The 22,938-nt window shown below is 41.1% G+C and overlaps 1 protein-coding gene across 2 annotated transcripts in view; it reads left to right on the plus strand.

Moving 5' to 3' along the window:
- Positions 1 to 925: 925 nt before the first annotated feature.
- LOC124776223 (peroxisome assembly factor 2) overlaps positions 926 to 22,938 on the plus strand; it is a 158,142-nt gene continuing 136,129 nt past the window's right edge. Inside the window, exons 1-2 of one of the 2 annotated variants that reach the window (XM_047251080.1) lie at positions 926 to 2,564; positions 5,911 to 6,051. In XM_047251080.1, the coding sequence (XP_047107036.1) occupies positions 1,353 to 2,564; positions 5,911 to 6,051 (1,353 nt within the window). In that variant the 5' untranslated portion in view covers positions 926 to 1,352. The remainder of the gene's footprint in view (positions 2,565 to 5,910; positions 6,052 to 22,938) is intronic. The other variant, XM_047251079.1, reaches the window with a different exon arrangement.

The raw sequence follows: 22,938 nt of genomic DNA on the forward strand, positions 1-22,938 counted from the left end.
TACTCCCATGATAACCAGTTCCTTCCTTCTTGGGATTTTTTCTATAGTCTTCCTAAGGATTGTAAAGAAAGTATCTTTCTCCAGGTCTCTTGTATCATTCATGGGTGCATATACACCAATAATTACAGTTTCTCTTTCAAATAGAGTCATTTCTACCACAATAGGTAATTTATTCTCATTATTTGCTTCATTTAGCCTTTGATAAGCCAATATCACGCTTCAAGGCACCATCAGATAGTTTCGGTCCACCCCCTGGGTATTTTATTTCCCTGATACCAACCACATCTGGTGAGCATTCCCCTATCCGCCACCTGGAGAGGCGCCCGTTGGGAGACTAGCAACTCTACATGGGGTTTTCACTTTATTTAGTAATAAAATGAAGACATGCTGAAATCGAACAGAGCACACCAACAGTTACTCCAAATAACATCGACCGGATGCTTGTGTTTCGAAATACTACTACCAGGAAACAGTAATGGAAGGAAAGTGGCGCAAAGAAGCACAACCGAGTTGAGCTTTTTGTGGCATGACAAAAGTTTCATCTAACTAGGAGTTCACACATACAACTGAACTGCAACTGAAGTTTGCCATAAATCGTGGTGACACTTTTGTTGCTTGTGTGAATCCACAGACATGTATCTGTATCTGTGACTCTCTGATGAACTGAACAACAGTAAAATCGCAGACCACTGAGAGCCAGAGCTCAGATATCACTGACTGACGGTGACAAATGAATGTCGTAATGGTGGAGAAATGAAATGCTTTGTTGATTTTTGAGTAACATCCATGCTATATTATATTTGAATATATGGTTCCCGCTTCCCCTAAAATGTCAGCTTGATGAATTTCTTTAGCTCAGATACATATACTAATAAATACGTCTATTCATCATCATGGTTGAATCTAACGTTTAGTTCTATTTTAAAGGCAAATTTTTGTTTACATGCGCAGAAATAGTGTTGGCGTTAAGCTTGTGTTCTGTTACGTTTTATGACTGAACAACACTGAGATGATGCCTTTATTTCGCAACGGAAATGTTTGTAGTAAACATTTGACCACATAGTGCTTTATTAAGTTTGCAGCCACAGCGACTTCTTATCGCAGCTACGTAGTGAAAGGTCATGTCTCATTATGGTTGACGTGTTGTTTTTATTTTATTTCTCTTAACCTCATTGATAACTTAATTAGATTAAGATTCACTGTTATGAAATTAGAATGACGAAAAGCAGGTAACCGAATCAAGGTGGCAATAGGAAGATTACTGTTTAAAGTTGTATTACTATTTAATAAATCATTTGTCGTCTCGTTTACCGAATTATCAGTGACAACAATTTTTTGTTATACGTTTTAAAATGAAAAAGAAAACACGAGCAGCCGAGGTTGCCACATTACTCAGTGTGCTGCGATTCACAGCAAGAATCTTGTTGCCCCGGCATCACAACGCTTTGTTCCCAATATTTTCTACGTTGTTCATTGCATACAAAAACCAAAAAATGAGAAATATTTCTGTGTCTTTAGTGCCATTACCCGACGATATTTTGCTAGAGCTAATTCCAGGATCTCTTCATGAAGTGATCGTAGATTCGAACAGCTGTTTATTTGTTAGTAGTAGTATACTTGATGAGCTTCGTGTGGCAAATGGACACTGGGTAAAAGTACAGAAAACGGATTCAAAGATTGACTCGGAGAATGAATCGGAGCAAACATTAAAGTGTGTGCTGGTGCAAATAATCGGTCTTGTGAATCTTGACCCTCCTACAGCTTTAATTAGTGATGTGAAATATGACAACCTGAAAAATAGTTTGGAATTATCTGATAACCATAGCATATCAATTCTTGGGCGCCAAGTGGACCAAAGTTTTGTACCTAGTAAAGCAAACAAAGCGGCTGTAAGATATGTAAAAAGACCTCCTGATATAGACAATGCATTAATGGATGTTGTGTTGACGAAATACTTCAAACATCCACGATACCTTTGTGAAAATGAACTATTTTGCATAAATGTTTTACACTGTGCGCCAGAAATCCGTTACATGCCTGGTAACCAAGGTATCGAAAAACTGTACTTCGTAGTAGAGGAAATTACTGGTGAATCATATACTGATGATTTCTTAAAGGACGTTAAAATGGGGTACTTTGTAGAACAAAGTTCATCAACATTAATACAGGCTGGATGTCATCAGAGGTGCCTCCCATCTGTTCGTTGGAGACTGGTGGCAGACAAGACAACTTTGGCTGCTTCAAATTATGATTCACATCTCATAACACTATGCCCATGGGGACTTGAGAAGTATTCTGAAGAATTAGAGAGGTGTCTGCGGCCATTTATTCTTAACACAAGGAGCTTAAAAGTTAAGCCCATGTTTTTGCTCTATGGACAGCGGGGATGTGGGAAAATGAGTATTATATCAAGTGTTGCACAGAAACTGGGTCTAGGAATTTGGAGCATAGACTGCTTGGAAATCCAGTCAGGAACTGCAGCATCGACAGAAGGGAAACTGAAATTTGCTTTTAGCAAAGTGAAACAATTTGCTCCTTGCATCATGCTGATGAACAACATAGAGGTGAGAATAATTTATATCGTATGTGCACTACACAGTAGGAATTTAAAGTTTCATTTCAACTGCTCTGTGCAGATGATTGGTCAATTGGTGTGTCATTTGTGCTTCCATTAACATTTTAGGTTTTGTGTGGGGACCACTGCGTTGTGGTATGAGTGAAGATACTGAATACCATAGGAGATATTAGACCTATGTTTCTTCTGTACATTAAGTGAATGACTTATCTATCATTAAGTATTGGTGGCTTATATACGACATGTAAAAGACACCATCCACATTCAGTTTCTATGTAAATAGTCACCCACATTGGCATCACATAAAGGTACTAGAAAAAAGTCATCCTTTCCACTCACACAGTTCAGTTGCTGTTCTACATTACAAAATATGTAATGAGTATGTGACTTTATAGCTGGCCTATAGCTAGTGTCATGCACGACTACTGTTAGTGGGAGGCTTATTACAGTCAACATTACCTCTTACAGCAATAACAGGGATTTGTCATCTGAAGATCAAATTTTTAGAAAATTTGTACGGGGAGTGGCAAGTTATATATTTGAATTTTGGATAGCCGCAAGGTCATGGCTTATGTCTGTACATATTGTTAAAAACAATATACACATAAATGAGCTGCATTTTGTACATAGCTAACAATTTGGAGAACATTTGGAAATTATTTTTGTACCTTGTGCCTGTTATGATCATATGTAACATGATATTAGTGAAAAAGTGAGTCACCTGTATGTTATTTGAAGTGTGACATATGTTATGCAGGTGGTATCTGATATTTTTTGTTTGTGCTTCTATGTTTTAGATGTTGTTTGTGTGTTTTGTTTACAGTGTGTCATATAGTTCTTGTGAGTGGTTGCCTAGATTGTGTAGTTTACTAGTCTTACAGATCTAACAAAGATGGTGATCTGTTTGAGTGGAGGAAGAGATGGAAAGATTTTGTTGTATTATAGACCTTTATAGGTGGATGTGGCGAGTTCACTGTTGATCAAAGTACAGCCAGTGACGTTACTCTCAGCACTTTTCTTGTTTATGGAGGATGTGTTGAAAAAGTGAACTGTAGAATACTTGATGTGTCAGGTTTGTGACTCAACAATAATCGTTTTTTGTACATACATATATGTCGCTTATAAAAACCCAGTTTTTACACTGTGATCTGATATTTCACGTTATTAATATGTTTCAATGTGTTAATAAGAACGGCATTTCCATAAAAATAAAAAAAATACCTATTACAGTGGGGGTTCTGTTTGCATGTTGGTTTTGTTTTGCTTAAGTTTTCATGTTTCAGGCTCATACTTAGCTGCTTGTTAGTGACCACAGTGGTGTATCTGAATGCTATCACATTGTTTATCAGTGTTGTTAAGAGTTCCTTGGCCACTGAAGAGAGACCTACAAAATTCCACAAAATAATTTTACTATATTTTTTAAAGAATAATCTAAACCGCATTATTATTACATTAGTTACTCCCATAAGGAGCAGTAAAGCAGTATCAAAGGCTTCAATTAACCCAACAGAAACTGACTTGTGTAATCATCACTAAATTCATTCATTCATCATATTCTGAGGACCCCGTTATGAAAGAGAATTTTCTGGGGTGTGGAATCAGTTAAGGTATAAATAGCGAAGAGTAGTAGCTGTTAAAAATTAATCATGTACACCATATTAAAAGTAAGAGGGCACTACCAGAATGAATGTTCGTACTGCATCACAGTGTGCACTGATATGAAACATCTTGGAAGATTAATGCTGTGTGCTGGGCCAGGACTCGAACCTGGGTCTAACACACAGTTTTAATCTGCCAGGATTAGTCATATCAGCGCACTTCGCTGCAGGGTGTAAACTCATTGTGAGAACCACTCCCCGGGCTGTGGCTTAGCCATGTTTCTGCAATATCCTTTCTGTTAAGAGTGCTAATCCTGCAAGTTATGCAGGAGACATTCAGTGTTGTTTGAAAGATAGGAGATGAGGTACTGGCAAAGGTCTTGAGTTGTGCTTGGCTACCTCGGTTGCTAAAGCACTTGCCTGTGAAAGTCAGAGTTCCCAAATTCGAATCCTGGTCCAGCACACAGTTTTAATCCTTCAGGATGTTTCAAAGTGTCACTCCATTTATATATACTATTTACATTTGAACTGGATAATTTTAACATATTTTGATTGACAGGGAAACTGCTACTTGAAAGAATTGCCGCCACCCCAACTATATTGAGTAGCTATTGTTTCCTGTTGCTAAGATTAATATTTGTCCAATCACATCAATATGGTTATAATTAATGATTATCAAAGGATAGTATTTATTCACATGCATTAAGCATAGAAATGTATTTACAATGAACACCACTCTTTACCATGCAGATATTGCAGCTTCCATTTTAATTTGCTGTTTGCTTTAACATTGGAAGCTTTAGCCAGTAAGTGATTAGAAATGCCTCTTCCCGGGATGTATTAATCATTTTTATTAATTTCGATCTGCATTAGTTAAGCTTTTTATTTTTTCTAAAGTCAAGAACTAAGCTCTTTGCTGTGACCCAGTTAAATGCATTTTCTGTTGTATTGACTGTGGTAAGGTTGAATTTGAACCCCTTATTAGTTTATCATCGCATAAAAATAGTTTTTCTTAATTACTCTCAGTGCAGGCATACAAATAATAAGCAGGCAGTGGCAGGAAAACACCACTATTTAGTATAACTGAAAAAGTGAGAGCTTTGTAAAAACTTTTATGCTAATCTGGTTATTTGACCTGATCAAGCAAAAGCAGTTTAACAACAACTGATGATTAATTCAGTTTCTAATGATGATTACCTAGGATGAGGTATGCCTTAATTTATTTGTTTGCCTGAAGGGTTTCCTCTATTATTTGAGTGATGGAGTACAATAAATGTTTGACTCACTACCAAACATTACAAATATTGAAAAACTTTATCAGTCACAAGTGCAGATAAAAAATAGGAACAGGCAAAAAACTGAACCTTGTGGGATGTTACATTTGATTGCCTTGTGCCCTGCATTCAGTTGCAATCCTTCGGTGCTATTTTATAATGTAACCACTTTTGTCTACTTGACCAATTCAAGGGGAATGGGAAGACAAAAGAGAAGAAAAGGTTATAGGAAATTCACTGTTCAGAGAGTAAATAAGAAGTCACTTCAGATTGGTTGACATTTGTACGTGCCTGTGCCTGTTATTACACATTAAGTAGGAATTTTTTTTGTATTAGTTTCACTTTGCAGATCATTTTAGATGTTGTATTATAAATCATGCTCTTTTGGTAATACCGAAACCCCTAGATTTCAGAATAATGTTGTAGATACAAGTTAGCATACTTTATGCCTTTTTTGTTGCAGTATTTATGTAAGACTAAAAATGAAGAAGAAGATGCACGAACAATCTGTGTATTTCATGAGGAAGCAGCCAAGTTGTTCAGTAATGTGGGAGATCTTACCATAATATTGATTGCTGTTTGTGACAACAGGAGTGAATCTCTGGTATGGTTACAGTTCAGTTAAATACACTTATTAATAATTCAGTAACTATGAGACAGAATTACTGGAAGTACATACCTCCAGGAGGTGAAATGTTTAGCACTGGTAATAGTGATGCACCAAAGTAAAAAGGATGCCATGATCATAACTTTCAGAACTATTAGTTTGTTTTTCGGGCAGGAAAGACCCCTTCAACTGTAGTCCTTACTAAAGGTGGGTCCCTCTCATTGTGGGGGCTAAGTGACTTCCTTTTTCCAGATTTACTTTCCCCATTCTATCCATCTCTCCTCCCCAAGGAAGGAACTAATGACTCTAGGATAATGTCATCACTTTGGTGTGTGTGTGTGTGTGTGTGTGTGTGTGTGTGTGTGTGTGTGTGTGTGTGTGTGAGTGAGTGTGACAACAGTGCTAAACATTTCACTGGGCAGCAGTCTATTTCGTGTGTCTTATTTTTCTCTTTAGACATTTCATTTGATACTGTTGTTACTAGTTTATATTTCTGTGTTTTTATGTCTTTATTTCCTCAATTTTAGTTATAAAGTTTGAAAAGAAACTGCCGTATCTGCTGGTGATTATAGTGGAAAGTAGGGAAGAATTACAGCAGTGTGTAAAACACAGTCGCCCCCAGGGGTTCGGCATTCATTTGCTGGATACGGGCTTGGCGACCCCGGGGTTACAGGGCTGGGAATTGGTAAGCGCCGGCAGGCCCCTGTCACTGTAAGCTCTGGCCATGCTTCAGCAACCACGTTGCGGCGCGGCGGTGGAACGTTGTGTGTCACAGGGAGTGGAGATCTTGGCTTGACTGCCCAGATCACAACGATGGAATAAACCTCTATAAAAAAAACCTCTATCTCAAGGTGTGCTGTGCGCTGATGAGATGCATGGCTGTTGAGGTGGAACAGTCATTAGCGGGGAACCTGTCGCACCTCGGTTGTATAAGGCTTACTCAGGCACACGGGACTCTGTCTGAGTGGTCCCTTATTTCCCTAGCTGCTCGTGGCACCGAGATGGAACCCTCGAAATCTTCTTCTTCTCCTCCCAGCAGGAAGTGTGTACTGCCTGGGAATCCTCACTCCCATTCATCAAAAAGAATGAGGGTGGCTAGTCCTCCTGATAATCAACTTGTTGTCAGTAATGGGGCTCAAGGAGTTGTGAATCATAATGACTTTGTAGTGATCAAGAGGAAGGAGGGGACCTTTGAAAAAGTGTATCCTTCTAAATCCATAAAGGCTTAGAAGGGCTGGCTGGAACCCAAAAAGTCTATTAAGCAGTTGCACAATAGTTCCTTGCTTGTTGAGACTAACCAGGCAAAGCAGGTGGAACTCCTTAAGAAGTCACAGAAATTGGGTGAGTACGACATCATTGTTGAGTTGCGTAACTCCCTTAACTCCAGCAGAGGCGTGGTAACCTGTTGTGATATTATGGATATAGATGTTGCTGAACTCAAACAAAAATGGGCACCACAGGGGATCATAGATGTGGAACAAAGGACATGCAAGAACAATGGAGAGACTGAGAAGACTGTCACTTTTATTGTGGCAGGTTTCCTCCAACTTAGGGTTCAGCCCTATGTACCTAACCCTATGTGATGCTTCAAATGCCAGCATTTTGGCCATACAACACTGAGTTGCAGAGGTGAAGTGACTTGAGGGAAGTGTGGAAAGGCAGCCCATGAAGCTGGGACGGACTGTCCATTTCCAGCAGTCTGTATTTACTGCTCTGGAAGTCACCCAATCTGGAGCCAAGCCTGCCCTGTTTTTGCAGAGGAATGCAAAATTCAGGAAATCAAAGTGACTAAGCGGGTCTCATATGCAGAAGCCAAAAAGGACTATCAGGTGATGAAACCCCGTCTTTGCCACTTCTTATGCTTCATCGATGCAGAAACCTATTATTAAGGTTAATGCTTCCACAGTGCACAGCCCAAGGCACCCCAAAAGCAGAGTGTCCCTCAACACCAAGTTTCTTAGAAGAAAAGTGGCTCTCACTGCTCCCTTCCCCCCCTCATCCTTTCTGGGAAAGGGAGCAGGGAAAGGATCCCAATATACAGGTCAAAAGCTGACCCGGGCACCATCAGACGCCATTCTGGCACATCTGACTGATGATGAGGACATCATGGATTTTGATGCCTCATCACCAACCAGACCCAGTCAGCCCCAAAACCCTGCCTTACTCTACAAGTGCCTCACCACTTTGGCGCAAAGACGGGTAAATCAAGACCACATTGACGAAATGGCTCCCATACTTCAGTGGAATATAAATGGATACAGGACTCATCTGGCGGAACTGAGACTCCTTGTACAGGACAGACCCTTTTGCCTCTGCCTTCAAGAGACTCATTTTAAAGAGACTGACACACCTGTACTTGGAGGTTATCACCTTTATAGAAACGACAACCTTATGGTGACAGGACAAAAGGTGGGGTTGCAGTGTTCATAAAGGACACTTTCCACTCCTCACCTATTCCCTTAACAATAACACCACAAGCGGTTACTATTCAGATAGTGGCCCATGTTGACATCACAGTGTGCTCTTTGTGTTTACCACCCCATAAGCCTCTTGATAGTGGGGTCCTCACTCATCATCTTGATGAACTACCCCGACCCTTTCTCCTTTTGGGGGACTTCAATGCACACAGTGCACTATGGGGTTCTAACACCACATGCTCCAAGGGTCGGGTACTTGAGGAAATGCTGCACAAAACAGATCTTATACTGCTGAACATGGATCAAGCCACATGTTTTAGCACCGCTACAGGTTCGTCTACAGTCGTAGTCCTCTCCTGCTCCCCTGCTCTTGGGGACATTGTTCAGTGGGCAGTGGATGATGACCTTCATGTTAGTGACCATGTCCCAATCTGGATCCATCTGCTTGATGGAGCAGATCCTGAAAGAAAGCCGCCGAGATGGTTATTCAAGAAGGCTAACTGGATGCTTTAGAGGCAGTTAGCTGTTTTCGAGCAATGTGATGGCATCCAGGACTGGGTGGATCACATTACGGCTGTGATTCGCCATGCTACTGATGCATCCATCCCAAAGTCTGTGGAAGTGTCTAGGAGGCGACCTGTCCCTTGGCGGAATGATGAGTGTTGCTTTGCAATCAGGAACAGGAGGGCAGCAATGCGGAGATTCAGTCGATGCCCTACAGATGAGAATCTTGCAAACTTTTGAATAGCGCATGCAAAGGCGAGGAGAGTAATTTGGGAAAGTAAGAAGAGGTCTTGACAAGAGTTCCTGAACTCCATCAATAGGTCCACACTCACATGCAAAGTATGGAAAGCCATTAGAAGGATCTCAAGGCACAACTCTTGACCGCCAATAGCAGTTGTACGAATACTGGGGTCTCTTGTAACATCGACAATGGATATAGCTCAGACAATAGCTGAATCATACAAATCCATTACGGCCGATTCTAGCCAGGATCCCACCTCCTGTCAATATCGGGAGGCACAGGAGAAGGCTGATCTTGATTTCCGTTCCACCAGCATGGAAGAATGCAGCCTGCCTTTCTCTCTGTGGGAGCTGGATTCTGCATTGTCAGTTGCTTGTGATATGACCCTGGAAACAACCTACATCATGCTACAAGAGTTGGACCGACAGTCAAAAGAAGTCCTCCTTCAGCACTTCAATAAAATTTGGATAACTGGTGACTTTCCCAACTCGTGGAAGGAATCTATTTTAATCCCAGTTTTAAAACCAGGAAAGGATCAAACAGATCCTGGCAGTTATCGTAGTATTAGCCTGACAACCTGCGTAGGAAAGACACTGGAGTGTATGGTCAGTCGGCGCCTAGTGTGGGTTCTGGAAACCATGTCCCCGTGTGGGTTCAGGAGGTATCACTCCATTCTCGATAACCTGACCCTGCTCGAAGATGCAATTCAACAAGCTATCCTTCATAAGCAACACCTATCGGTGTTTTCTTCAATTTGGAAAAGCCTGCGATACTACCTGGAGGCATAATATTTTGTCGCAGCTCCATCAGTGGGGATTCCACAGATGTCTACCGACCCTCATATGGTCCTTTCTCTCGGACAGATACTTTAGATACAGGGTTGGGAATGTCTTGTCTGACTGTTTTAAGCAGGAGAATGGTGTCCGTCAAGGGAGTTTTTTAAGTGTCATGGCTTTCGCCATCACAATCAATAGTATTACAACCACAGTGTGACGTCCAGTACTATGTCCCTTATTTGTGGATGACTTCTCCGTCTTCTGTGCATCCTACAGCCTCGCCACGGCTACTTGCCAATTGCAGCTGACGATCAGATGGTTCGAGGAATGGTCTCACACCACAGGTTTTAAATTCTCATTAGAGAAAATAGTTTGTGTTGCTTTTAATCACTCCTGCTCTCTGTTTAATTTGCCCATTTTAAAACTGGGGGACTCCGATCTTACTTTTATGCTCTCTGTTTAATTTGCCCATTTTAAAACTGGGAGACTCTGATCTTACTTTTATGGAAAAGGTGAAGTATCTGGGTCTTATCTTTGATGAGAAGTTAACATGGTTGCCTCACCTTAAAGAACTGAAACTGAGATGTCTCAAGGCCTTAAACATCCTTAAATGTGTTAGTTATAGGTCTTGGGGAGCTGACAGAGCATGTCTGCTTCGTAAGGCCTTTGTGCGACCTCGGCTTGAATATGGATGCCAGATTTATGGGTCAGCAAGGCCTTCATACCTTAAAATGCTGGATGCTGTTCACTATGATGGTATTAGGCTGTCAACAGGGGCCTATCACATGAGCCCTGTTGTTAGTTTGTGTGCAGAGGCTGGTGAACCTCCACTGCCTATTCGACGTCTTCTTCTCATAAAGTGCGTTGTTCGTTCCTACATCGCCAGCATCCAGTTGCGTTGTTGAGCTGCCACTGGAATGGCTGTTCGATCATCGACCGTAGGCAACACATCATTTGGGATCTGTGCAAGGGAGAGCCTTGAATTATTACAGGTGGGGGGCATTAAGCTCCAAAGCCAGGGGTGGAGTAGGGCATCCCCCTGACTACTACCAAGGCCTAGATTGCTTTTAGAACTGACTGGTTACAAGAAGCATTGTACCCCAGACCATGTTTTTAAAATTAAATTAGATTTTATTACCGTCTACACGGATGGTTCTAAGCAGGGAGATGTTTTCGGTTGTTCTGTTGTGTTCCGGGACACTGTCCTCAGGATAGGGCTCCCAGAGCAGTTTTCAATTTATTACTTGGAATTGTTTGCTATCCTGAGAGCAATGGAGCAGATGAGACGGCGCCGTGACAAAAAATTTATCATCTACTCCGATTTGTAAAGTGTCCTTCTCACTGTTGGACAGATTTACCCAGGAGATCAGATGGTGTAACAATTGCAGGATGCTCTCCTTCTCTTGCACAGGCAAAACAAGGAAATCATTTTTTTCTGGGTTCCAGGGCACATAGGCATCCAGGGAAACGAACTCGCTGATGCTTCTGCTAAGGAGACTTGCTCCCTTCCTCCTCCTGCCAGCTGTTCAGTCCCTCTGCGGGCTGTCACTTCATTTGTGACGAGGAAGGCCATATGTTGGTGGGACTACCAGTGGCTGGAAGTGAGGAACAATAAACTATGTGCTATCAAAACTTGGGGTGACAATGGATCACCTCCTTCTGCTTGCGACAGTGTGAAGAAGTAGCCCTTACTCGGCTTAGAGTGGGACATTGCCCACTGACACACGGCTTCCTCTTACGTCAGGAGGAGCCCCCAGTATGTCAGAGATGCGGGACACAGCTGTCAGTATGGCATATTTTAACTGAGTGTGTTTTATATGACGACCTGAGTGTTGAACTGGGTCTCCCACAGGATCTTCCCTCATTTTAACTGATAACAAGGCGAGTGTTGTTCGCGTCTTAAAATTTTGAGTGCTGTCCGGAATTCTTCCCAAAATACTTGGTGTACAATCTTAATGCGTCACAGAGTGGCTGGGTCATGTATTGTTTCTAAGTCGTAATCTAGCCATGCTTATTTGTCCCTTTCTTAACAGCATCTTTAGAGGTATTTTCTCCATGATTTCGTTTATTTATCCTGCTGTGTTTCACTGGGGTTTTATTACGGGCTTTTCTGAACCTCACCTTCCTGATGTTGCTTTACATTTCCTGTGGTAGGATCAAATGTAGTTTTCCAGTTTATTGATCTCCTTCCATAGATTATGAAAATCTTCTTCGGTATAACATTAATGCAAGGGCGCTGATGACCTAGCTGTTTAGTGCCCTCCACCATAAATCATCATCATCATCATCATATTCATCATCATCATCATCAAAACACAGTCATAAGAAAGGAAGACAACTCATGGCAACAAAATAACTGACTTACAGCAAACAGTACAAAAGAAACTATGGAATGTTGTTAAAATTTCACAATGTTCTAAACAAGGACCCATTTATCCTTCAATAAATACTTATATTATAAAGTTTAGTGTTGTGTATCTACTCTGCTATGTCCATCGTGAAGAGGTTGGAAGTGGAGATCAGGAGATGGTTTTTCCTAGATTTTGTCTCTCAACCCCAGGCACTTTCATGACTCTATATGCCAAAACCTTGATACATCTTAGTGGACTCTGTGTAATAGCAGTGAGAGATGTTAATGTAACATAAATATGTCAATATTCAACTGTATATTGCCATATTAATGTGTTACGTATGCTGCCAATGTATCCATAGCTGTATGCATGCACTTGCTTTGTAACTTGACTTGTCCATCATCTGCGACATATGATGCTTTGTATGTAAGAGGACTCGACCAAGACAGCAGACTGGACCTATCGGTAGTATATTTATTATTTGTCAGCAAGACTGATATTCAGTCTGCAGCAATTTTTTTCCTTTTTTTTAATATTGTAAAATGGCCCTTTGCTTGTCATGAAATTAAAATGGCCCTCTTGCTGATTTTGGTATGCTGTACACAAAAAGAGAAGCAGGCTCTTCAGTTGGGAGTACTACTGCCAAATCATATTTCATCAGTTCTAAAGTCACTGGCAGATTTCCAAAACAATTTCTGGATTCTTCCACTTTAGTATAGGGAAGTTGAAGTCTTTCATTTAAAACTTCGGAATTGTTATTTATTTTTTTCATTGTGTATGTTTACTCACCATCTGATTAGAGTACTGGGGAAATTTCAAAATATAGCCCACATTTTTAATATGTCTTCACTGTTACAAAATAACAGCTAATGATAGGCAGCATTATTTTAATATTTGTATCATTTTTCTATTGTATACTCAGTAAGACTAATGATGGGTACATCTTGCTAAACTATCAGGTCATCCTTCATGAATTTGAGTAATAGCATCTCTGCTCTTTGAAGTTGGGCATTATGGAGGCTGCCCCCCCCCCCCCCCCCCCCCCGCCCCTCTCCTCTCTATTGTGTACAGAATGCTATACTTACAAGTTGTTGCAGTGTTTTATTTCCATATTTTGGTGGTACAGAGCATATAATTCTAAACAATAAGTGTTGTTGTTGTTGTTGTTGTTGTTGTTGTGGTCTTCTGTCCTGAGACTGGTTTGACGCAGCTCTCCATGCTACTCTATCCTGTGCGAGCTACTTCATCTCCCAGTACCTGCTGCAACCTACATCCTTTTGAATCTGCTTAGTGTATTCATCTCTTGGTCTCCCTCTACGATTTTTACCCTCCACGCTGCCCTCCAATGCTAAATTTGTGATCCCTTGATGCCTCAGAACGTGTCCTACCAACCGGACCCTTCTTCTAGTCAAGTTGTGCCACAAACTCCTCTTCTCCCCAATTCTATTCAATACCTCCTCATTAGTTATGTGATCTACCCATCTAATCTTCAGCATTATTCTTTAGCACCACATTTCGAAAGCTTCTATTCTCTTCTTGTCCAGACTATTTATTGTCCATGTTTCACTTCCATACATGGCCACACTCCACACAAATACTTTCAAAAATGACTTCCTGACACTTAAATCTATATTCGATGTTAACAAATTTCTCTTCTTCAGAAACTCTTTCCTTGCCATTGCCAGTCTACATTTTATATCCTCTCTACTTCGACCATCATCAGTTATTTTGCTCCCCAAATAACAAAACTCCTTTACTACTTTAAGTGTCTCATTTCCTAATCTAATTCCCTCAGCATCACTCGACTTAATTCGACTACATCCCATTATCCTCGTTTTGCTTCTGTTGATGTTCATCTTATATCCTCCTTTCAAGACACTATCCATTCCGTTCAACTGCTCTTCCAAGTCTTCTGCTGTCTCTGACAAAATTACAATGTCATTGGCAAACCTCAAAGTTTTTATTCTTCTCCATGGATTTTAATACCTACTCTGAATTTTTCTTTTGTTTCCTTCACTGCTTGCTCAATATAAAGATTGAATAACATCGGGGATAGGCTACAACCCTGTCTCACTCCCTTCCCAACCACTGCTTCCCTTTCATGTCCCTCGACTCTTATAACTGCCATCTGCTTTCTGTACAAATTGTAAATAGCCTTTCGCTCCCTGTATTTTACCGCTGCCACCTTCAGAATTTGAAAGAGAATATTCCAGTCAACATTGTCAAATGCTTTCTCTAAGTCTACAAATGCTAGAAACGTAGGTTTGCCTTTCCTTAATCTAGCTTCTAAGATAAGTCGTAGGATCAGTATTGCCTCACGTTTTCCAATATTTCTACGGTATCCAAACTGATCTTCCCCGAGGTTGGCTTCTATCAGTTTTTCCATTCGTCTGTAAAGAATTCACATTAGTATTTTGCAGCTGTGGCTTATTAAACTGATAGTTCGGTAATTTTCACATCTATCAACACCTGTTTTCCTTGGGATTGGAATTATTATATTCTTCTTGAAGTCTGAGGGTATTTTGCCTGTCTCATACATCTTGCTCACCAAATGGTAGAGTTTCGTCAGGACTGGTTCTTCCAAGACCGTCAGTAGTTCTAATAGAATGTTGTCTACTCCCGGCGCCTTGTTTCGACTCTGATCTTTCAGTGCTCTGTCAAACTCTTCACGCAGGATCGTATCTCCCATTTCATCTTCATCTACATCCTCTTCCATTTCCATAATATTGTCCTCAAGTACATTGCCCTTGTACAGACCCTCTATATACTCCTTCCACCTTTCTACTTTCCCTTCTTTGCTTAGAACTGGGTTTCCATTTGGGCCTTTGATATTCATACAAGTGGTTCTCTTTTCCCCAAAGGTCTCTTTAATTTTCCTGTAGGCAGTATCTATCTTACCCCTAGTGAGATAAGCCTCTACATCCTTACATTTGTCCTCTAGCCATCCCTGCTTAGCCATTTTGCACTTCCTGTCGATCTCATTTTTGAGACGTTTGTATTCCTTTTTGCCTGCTTCATTTACTGCACTCGCATTCGGGAGGACGACTGTTCAATCCCATCTCCGGCCATCCTGATTTAGGTTTTCCTTGATTTCCCTAAATCGTTTCAGGCGAATACCGAGATGGTTCCTTTGAAAGGGCACGGCCGATTTCCTTCCCAATCCTTCCCTAACCCGAGCTTGCGCTCCGTCTTTAATGACCTCGTTGTCGACGGGACGTTAAACACTAACCACCACCATTTACTGCATTTTTATATTTTCTCCTTTCATCAATTAAATTCAATATTTCTTCTGTTACCCACGGAGTTCTACTAGCCCTTGTCTTTTTACCTACTTGATCCTCTGCTGCCTTCACTACTTCATCCCTCAAAGCTACCCATTCTCCTTCTGCTGTATTTCTTTCCCCCATTCCTGTCAATTGTTCCATTATGCTCTCGCTGAAACTCTGTATAACCTCTGGTTTAGTCAGTTTATCCAGGTTCCATCTCCTTAAATTCCCACCTTTTTGCAGTTTCTTCAGTTTTAATCTACAGTTCGTAACCAATAGATTGTGGTCAGAGTCCACATCTGCCCCTGGAAATGTCTTACAACTTAAAACCTGGTTCCTAAATCTCTGTCTTACCATTACATAATCTATCTGAAACCTGTCAGTGTCTCCAGGCTTCTTCCATGTATACAGTCTTCTTTTATGATTCTTGAACCAAGTGTTAGCTATGATTAAGTTGTGCTCTGTGCAAAATTGTACCAGGTGGATTCCTCTTCCATTTCTTAGCCCCAATCCATATTGACCTACTACGTTTTCTTCTCTCCCTTTTCCTACTACCGCGTTCCAGTCATCCATGACTATTAAATTTTCATCTCCCTTCACTATCTGAGTAATTTCTTTGATTTCATCATACATTTCTTCAATTTCTTCGTCATCTGCAGAGCTAGTTGGCATATAAACTTGTACTACTGTACTAGGCGTGGGCTTCGTATCTATCTTGGCCACAATAATGCGTTCACTATGCTGTTTGTAGTAGCTTACCCACACTCCTGTTTTCCTATTAATTATTAAAGCTACTCCTGCATTACCCCTATTTGATTTTGTATTTATGATCCTATATTCGCCTGACCAAAAGTCTTGTTCCTCCTGCCACCGAACTTCAATAATTCCCATTATATCGAACTTTAACCTATCCATTTCCCTTTCTAAATTTTCTAACCTACCTGCCCGATTAAGGGATCTGACATTCCACACTGCGATCCGTAGAACACCAGTTTTCTTTCTCCTGATAACGACGTCCTCCTGAGTAGTCCCCGCCCAGAGATCCGAATGGGGGACTATTTTACCTCCGGAATATTTTACCCAAGAGGACGCCATCATCATGTAACCATACAGTAAAGCTGCATGCCCTCGGGAAAAATTACGGCTGTAGTTTCCCCTTGCTTTCAGCCGTTCGCAGTACCAGCACTGCAAGGCTGTTTTGGTTAGTGTTACAAGGCCAGATCAATCAATCATGCAGGCTGTTGCACCTGCAACTACTGAAAAGGCTGCTGCCCCTCTTCAGGAACCACACGTTTGTCTGGCCTCTCAACAGATACCCCTCCGTTCTGGTTGCACCTATGGTACAGCTATCTGTATCGCTGAGGCACGCATGCCTCCCCACCAACGGCAAGGTTCATGGTTCGCAGAGGGGGGGGGGGGACAATAAGTAAGGAGCATAAAATTATCTTTATTTCTCGTAAATGTTGTGTAAAAGTTCTTGTTAACTATAAAATGTTGTAGGACAGTTCTTGTAGAATATAAATACTTTTGGGAATAAAGGAGACCACTCACCAAAAAGCAGAAGTGTTGCATAGGTGTGTGTGTGTGTGTTTTTGTCTATTTTTGTGTATTTTACTGTAGTTCATAAAAGGATAATGCTAGGAGCTACAAGTTCTCTTTCTTTTCGAACGTGCTTATCGACAGCTCAGCCCTTGTGTTTTTGGTGAGTGGTCTCATTTAATCCAAAAATGTCTCTTTCTCATATTATGTGAATAGTAAAAATTCTTCTGTAAGTATGATTTGCTGTGTTTGAAGTATGTTAGTGTCATAGATGAACATAGGGAGGGAGGAGGGGTTGCATGTAATAGTTGCAGTTTTTTTTAAAGTAATGAATGACTAGATTTGTTTAGTTGTGTAGCCCACGTGTCTCTAATGATTATCTTTCTGTTGTTTTAGTAAATGAAACTGTTAGTTATTTTCTCCAAAAATCAATATCATGCTGTATAACTGGTTGTAAATAAGATTGGTATGCTATTTTATGATTGTCTCTGTTTGTAGCATGACCTACTATTTGCACTGAAATTATGAAGCTACAAAAATTACTAACAAGATACTCTACATGTTTCGTTTGGTGTAAAATCTAGATTTAATCTCAGGAATTTAACTGAGTCCACTCCAATTAGGATATGAGCTTGGCATATTTCTGTGCACTACCTATGCCTGTTGACTGTGTATTTACTAGCCAAGTCTATTAAAAATGACTTGAATTTCTAATAATTGTAGCAGTCTGCTTAGTCAGCACAAGGTGGTAGGAATTATATCCAAAAAAAGGAAAAGTTAGTTAGCTTAATAATTTAGTAAATGTACTGTAATCAAGTTAACTTCACAGTATCTTTTAATAAACACATCACTTTCCCAGTGTTAATTGCATGTTATGTTTCATAATATGAGTTAAAGGAGTGATTGGTTTGATAGGCTTCTCACCACAGGCTACAAGGGAAAGTCAATTGGGCAGTGGAGGGAGGAGACCAATGCTTAACTATAGGATGCAGATTCAAATGGCTGTAAGTGCTTTGAAGTAATTATGAAGAGATAAAGAGGCTTGTGCAGAGTAGACCAGCTAGCAGAGCTACATCAAATCAGTTTTCACACTGATGACTACACCAACAACATGGCATTATATTATTGCTCACTAACCCAAATGATTCATTTTATTTCAGCATGCAGAAAAACTCAGTGTTCACTTTTTATTTTCTTAGTAGCTGAATAACCCAGTATTGCCTGGGTATGTATTCATTCCAGTCTCCTGCTTGTCTTTCCCTCTCCTCCTCCCATCTCTCTTTCCATCTCCTCCTTCCCCCTCTCTGTCTGTCCATCTCATCCTTCCCCTTCTCTCTCCACGTTATGACCTCCACCCCAATAGGAGGCTGCTGGTTATTACCATCTAAGTGGCTGTTTCTGGACAGTATATTATATGTGTACCATATTTGATCCAAATTTTTCCATCGGTTCAGCATGAGCACATGTTTCACCTGTATCTCTTGCAAATGTCACCCTGCAGTTTCGTTTTCACACAGGTCAATGTTTATGGTGTCACATCCCCTGAACTATGTGTTGTACAAAGATATAATATTGCTGTTACATACAGTAGTAGAAGTGAATACTGACTGCAAAATGTGCCATGAATACAGTTAGCAGTAAAGTAGTAACAAATTAAAATGTCATACTTCATGTAGCAGTTTTACTGCATGAGCAGTGAAAATGTAGTAGGGTTGCCAGATTTTATTTATTTATTTATTTTTATTTTTTATTTTATTTATTTATTTATTGATGAAGGGTGCTCATAGCTACTACATTTTTGGAGGGAAAAAACTGGAGTATTTTCAGATTTTTCTAGATGTTCAGAGAGATGAAAATGAGTATGTATTTAATGTTTCCATGTGTTATTACAATGGTATATATTTACAAATACAAAAAACATTTATACATATTCATCAAAATTTTACCGATATTGTGCAGATGTTTTCACATCCTTCAGGAATGTAAGATCTTGTTTTACATTTTCAAAAAAATTTTTGCATGACTACTTAAAATTCGCCATAATTTGGATCTCTGCCTCAGTCTGTACTACTTCTATTTCTTGGCTCGTTCCATTTGTTATTCATTAATGAGAACACTGTTTCCACAAAAGCATTAGATCCTGGTATATTGAACAAGAATCCCTTTATCTTATTAATATTTGACACTTTATATTCTGATACAGCTGAAAAGAAACATAACCACTTCAATACATCATTACTGTCATTGTTCACACTTTCGTGTAAGTTAGTCTTGAATTCAGAGAATTCTTCATACAAGCTATCAATTCAAATGTGACCTTTAGGTTAAGTATTTCCACTGCAGTTTAAAGGCTTTAAATTCAATTTCAATCTCCAAGGAAAAACCAGCCAAGTATGCTTAATAATTATTGACAGTAATATCATAACTTTTTTCTGGTTTCTGAAGGAAATTGCAGAAAAGCCATTGAAATCTGCTGAAACTATTAAAAAAATGTAAGGAGATAATCCATCCCATACTTCCTTTGCCATGCAGTCATAAACACCACCCTTCTGCATCTGTTTAAACTTGCCAGTTACAAGATGTGTTTGTTTAAAGGTCTTCAAGACACCCAAATCACAACCTCCCGATGTTCTGTTAACTGTAGCCAACAGTTTTCCAACATTGTTCACAAAATAGAGGTACAGTGGAATGTCTGATTTTACATTTTTCATGATTCTACACAATAAATTTGTAGTCTCTGTGAAAAACCCATAAGATCAATGCTAAAATTCTCCAATTTTATATTTCTTTTCAGTAAGGTTTACCTCGAGTCTTAAGTTCTTACTCGATGTCTCACTTGACTTCATCCCATTTTCTTCCTATTGACATTTGATGTGACTGAATGAGTTACAAGTGGTACAAAAGACAGACTGTTTGCACCACAGGTGGTGGTGGAGTCAAGGGAATATTTTAGGCCATTGTGGAGAGCGTAGATGTGAGAGAGGAAATGCTGCCATAATCCACGATTGATGTTGCTGACACAACTTGCAATCTTTAGCTTCACTGCACAATTATAATACAACTACTGTTAGGTTGCAGCAATACTGGAAAAACAAGACAGTTGATGCAAAGTGTTCCAGATTGAGACAGTGTGTGATGAAAGGGCCCATCTACCACCTTTTCTTATGCCACTTATAACTCAGTCTCATCTCTATGCATATAGTCCTGAAGTACTGTATTCAGTAACAATATCAATCATCAACCTCTTAAATTCAAGCACCGAGTCTCGAAGAATATGCTCAATCATAATTGAGGAAAAGTTGTCCATTTCTGGCATCCGTGGTGGACTGAGGATGTTGCAGTCGCTGTCCAGGACCGCTGACAGGTACTGCAGCGATTTAAGACACACCATTCACAGACCAACCTCCTCACTTCTAAGAGTCTCTGTGCTGAGGCTTGTTACCTTATTAAGCAGAGTAAAAAGGAATGCTGGGAGCACTGTGTTTTCCCGGGGATGTATGCCTCTTCATCGCAGGTTTGGTCCAAGGTCTGTAGTCTTCTGGGCCAACTGCAGTCAACTGTCCAGGATCTGAACCACCAAGGTGCTCAGTGCACTGATCTATTTGTCCTAGCAGAACACCTTGCGACACACTTTTCGATGGCATTGTAATCCTCTTTGTACCCTGCTACCTTTCTCCGGCAGAAATGCAGAGCTGAACAGACCCCCTTCTGTTTCATGCCGCACAATGTTGAGCCCTATAATGCACCCTTCACTGAATGGGAATTGGTGCAGGCTCTTAGCTCATCACGAGAGACAGCCCCAGGACTGGATTCCATCCTCAACCAGATGGTCCAACACTTGGACGTTCCGCAGAGGCAACAGCTCCCCAGGGTCTTCAACCGAATTTGGCTCATGGGTACTTTTCCGTCACAATGGCGAGACAGTATAGTTATCCCTGTCCTTAAGCCCGGGAAAAGCCCAATGTCTCTAGACAGCTACCACTAAATTAGCCTGACAAATGTACTTTGTAAACTGCATGGAAGGATGGGCAGCTTTAGATTATGTTGGGTACTCGAATCTCGGGGGCTTTTGTCTCCGTATCAGTGTGGCTTCTGGGCAGGGCAGTCTCCAACTGACCATTTATTCCGATATGGATCAGCCACCCGACAGGCTTTTACTCACCGCTGGCACCTTGTCGCAGTCTTCTTTACCTACGTAAGGTGTATGACATGGCTTGGCACCATCACATTTTAGTTACCCTCCGTGGTCCCCTTCCAATTTTTATCCGCGTGTTTTTATTTCACTGGCTCTTCCAGGTTCGAGTTGGCACTTCACTCAGTGCCCCTCAGATTCAGGAGAATGGTATTCCACAGGGTTCTGTGCTAAGTGTCACACTCTTCCTCATCTCCATCAATGGGCTTGTGACCTGTTTAGGGCCTCTGGTTACCCCAGCATTGTACATCGATGATTTTTTCATCTGGTGTAGCTCCCACTCGGTAGCATCTGCTGAGCGCCAGCTCCAAGGTGCCATCTGACAGGCCTCTGAGTGGGCCACGCCCATGGTTTCCAGTTTTCTCCCTCCAAAGCGCGGGTAATGCATTTTTATCATCAACCCACAGTACACCCCGATCCAGAACTTTATTTAGGCAACCAGCTCCTCGATGTTGTAGCATAGTCCTGTTTCTTCGGCCTTACTTTTGATAACGAGCTGACATGGCTGCCCCACATTCGCCACCTAAGGACTACATGAAGCTTAATGCTCTCCACCTCCTGGCCCACACATCTTGGGGTGCAGACCATTCCACTCTTCTTCATCTTTACCATGCTCTGGTTTTGTCCAGACTATATTATGGTAGTCAGGTTTATGCCTCAGTACCTCCTCCACTTTGAAACTCCTTGACCCTGTCTATCATTGTAGGGTGCATCTAGCTATAGGTGCCTTTTGCCCTAGTCCTGTTGGTAGTCTCTTCACAGAAGCGGGGATTCTCTCTCTACACATCCAACGGAGCCAATTCCATATTTCTTACGCAATCGCCATTCGTCAATTCCCTGACCATTTTGTGTACCCTGTGCTCTTTGCCCATGAGGGGTGTCTCCCTCCTAACACCCATCCATGGATGGGACTGTCAGTTGGCATGCGTCTCATGTCACTTTGTCGGGACCTCGATCTCCACCCATTGGACTGCACCCCATGTCTTTCCTCCCGTGATTCTATGACAATCGATAAGGTGGGATATGGTTTCATATCTCCTACTGGCTTCAAACACCATTTATTGCCGGGATCATGTAATGTGTTTACAGCAGAGCTAGCCATTCACAGGGCCCTCCTTTTTGTTTCTCAGGTCTCCCTCCACAGTATTTTAATTTGTTCAGACTCCATGACCAGCCTGCAGGCTATCGATCGATGCTACTCTCTTCACCCTTTGGTCTCTGCTATCCATGACCTCCTCTCTTCCCTTGAGTGTGCCGCCTGATCAGTTGTCTTTCTCTGGGTCCCAAGTCATGTGGGCATCCCAGGGAATGAACTGGCTGACTGTTTAGCTAGAGAAGCAGATACTTACCCCTTTTCCTTTCATGATTCGTGCTGCAGGTCTATGTCAAATCTCTCTTTGCCCAAAAGTGGAATGCCTTCTGAAGCACTACTGCTCTTAGTAATAAACTCTGCACAATCAAGGAGTCTACTGCAGTATGGCACTCTTTCTTCTGCTCCCCTCAGAAGGAGTCCACTGTTTTATATTGTTTATGCATTGGTCATACCCAGCTCACCCGTTGTTTCCTCCTACGTAATGACCCAACCCCACATTGTGGTT

This window comes from Schistocerca piceifrons, chromosome 2 (genome assembly GCF_021461385.2).
Source record: "Schistocerca piceifrons isolate TAMUIC-IGC-003096 chromosome 2, iqSchPice1.1, whole genome shotgun sequence".
Lineage (NCBI taxonomy): Eukaryota > Metazoa > Arthropoda > Insecta > Orthoptera > Acrididae > Schistocerca > Schistocerca piceifrons.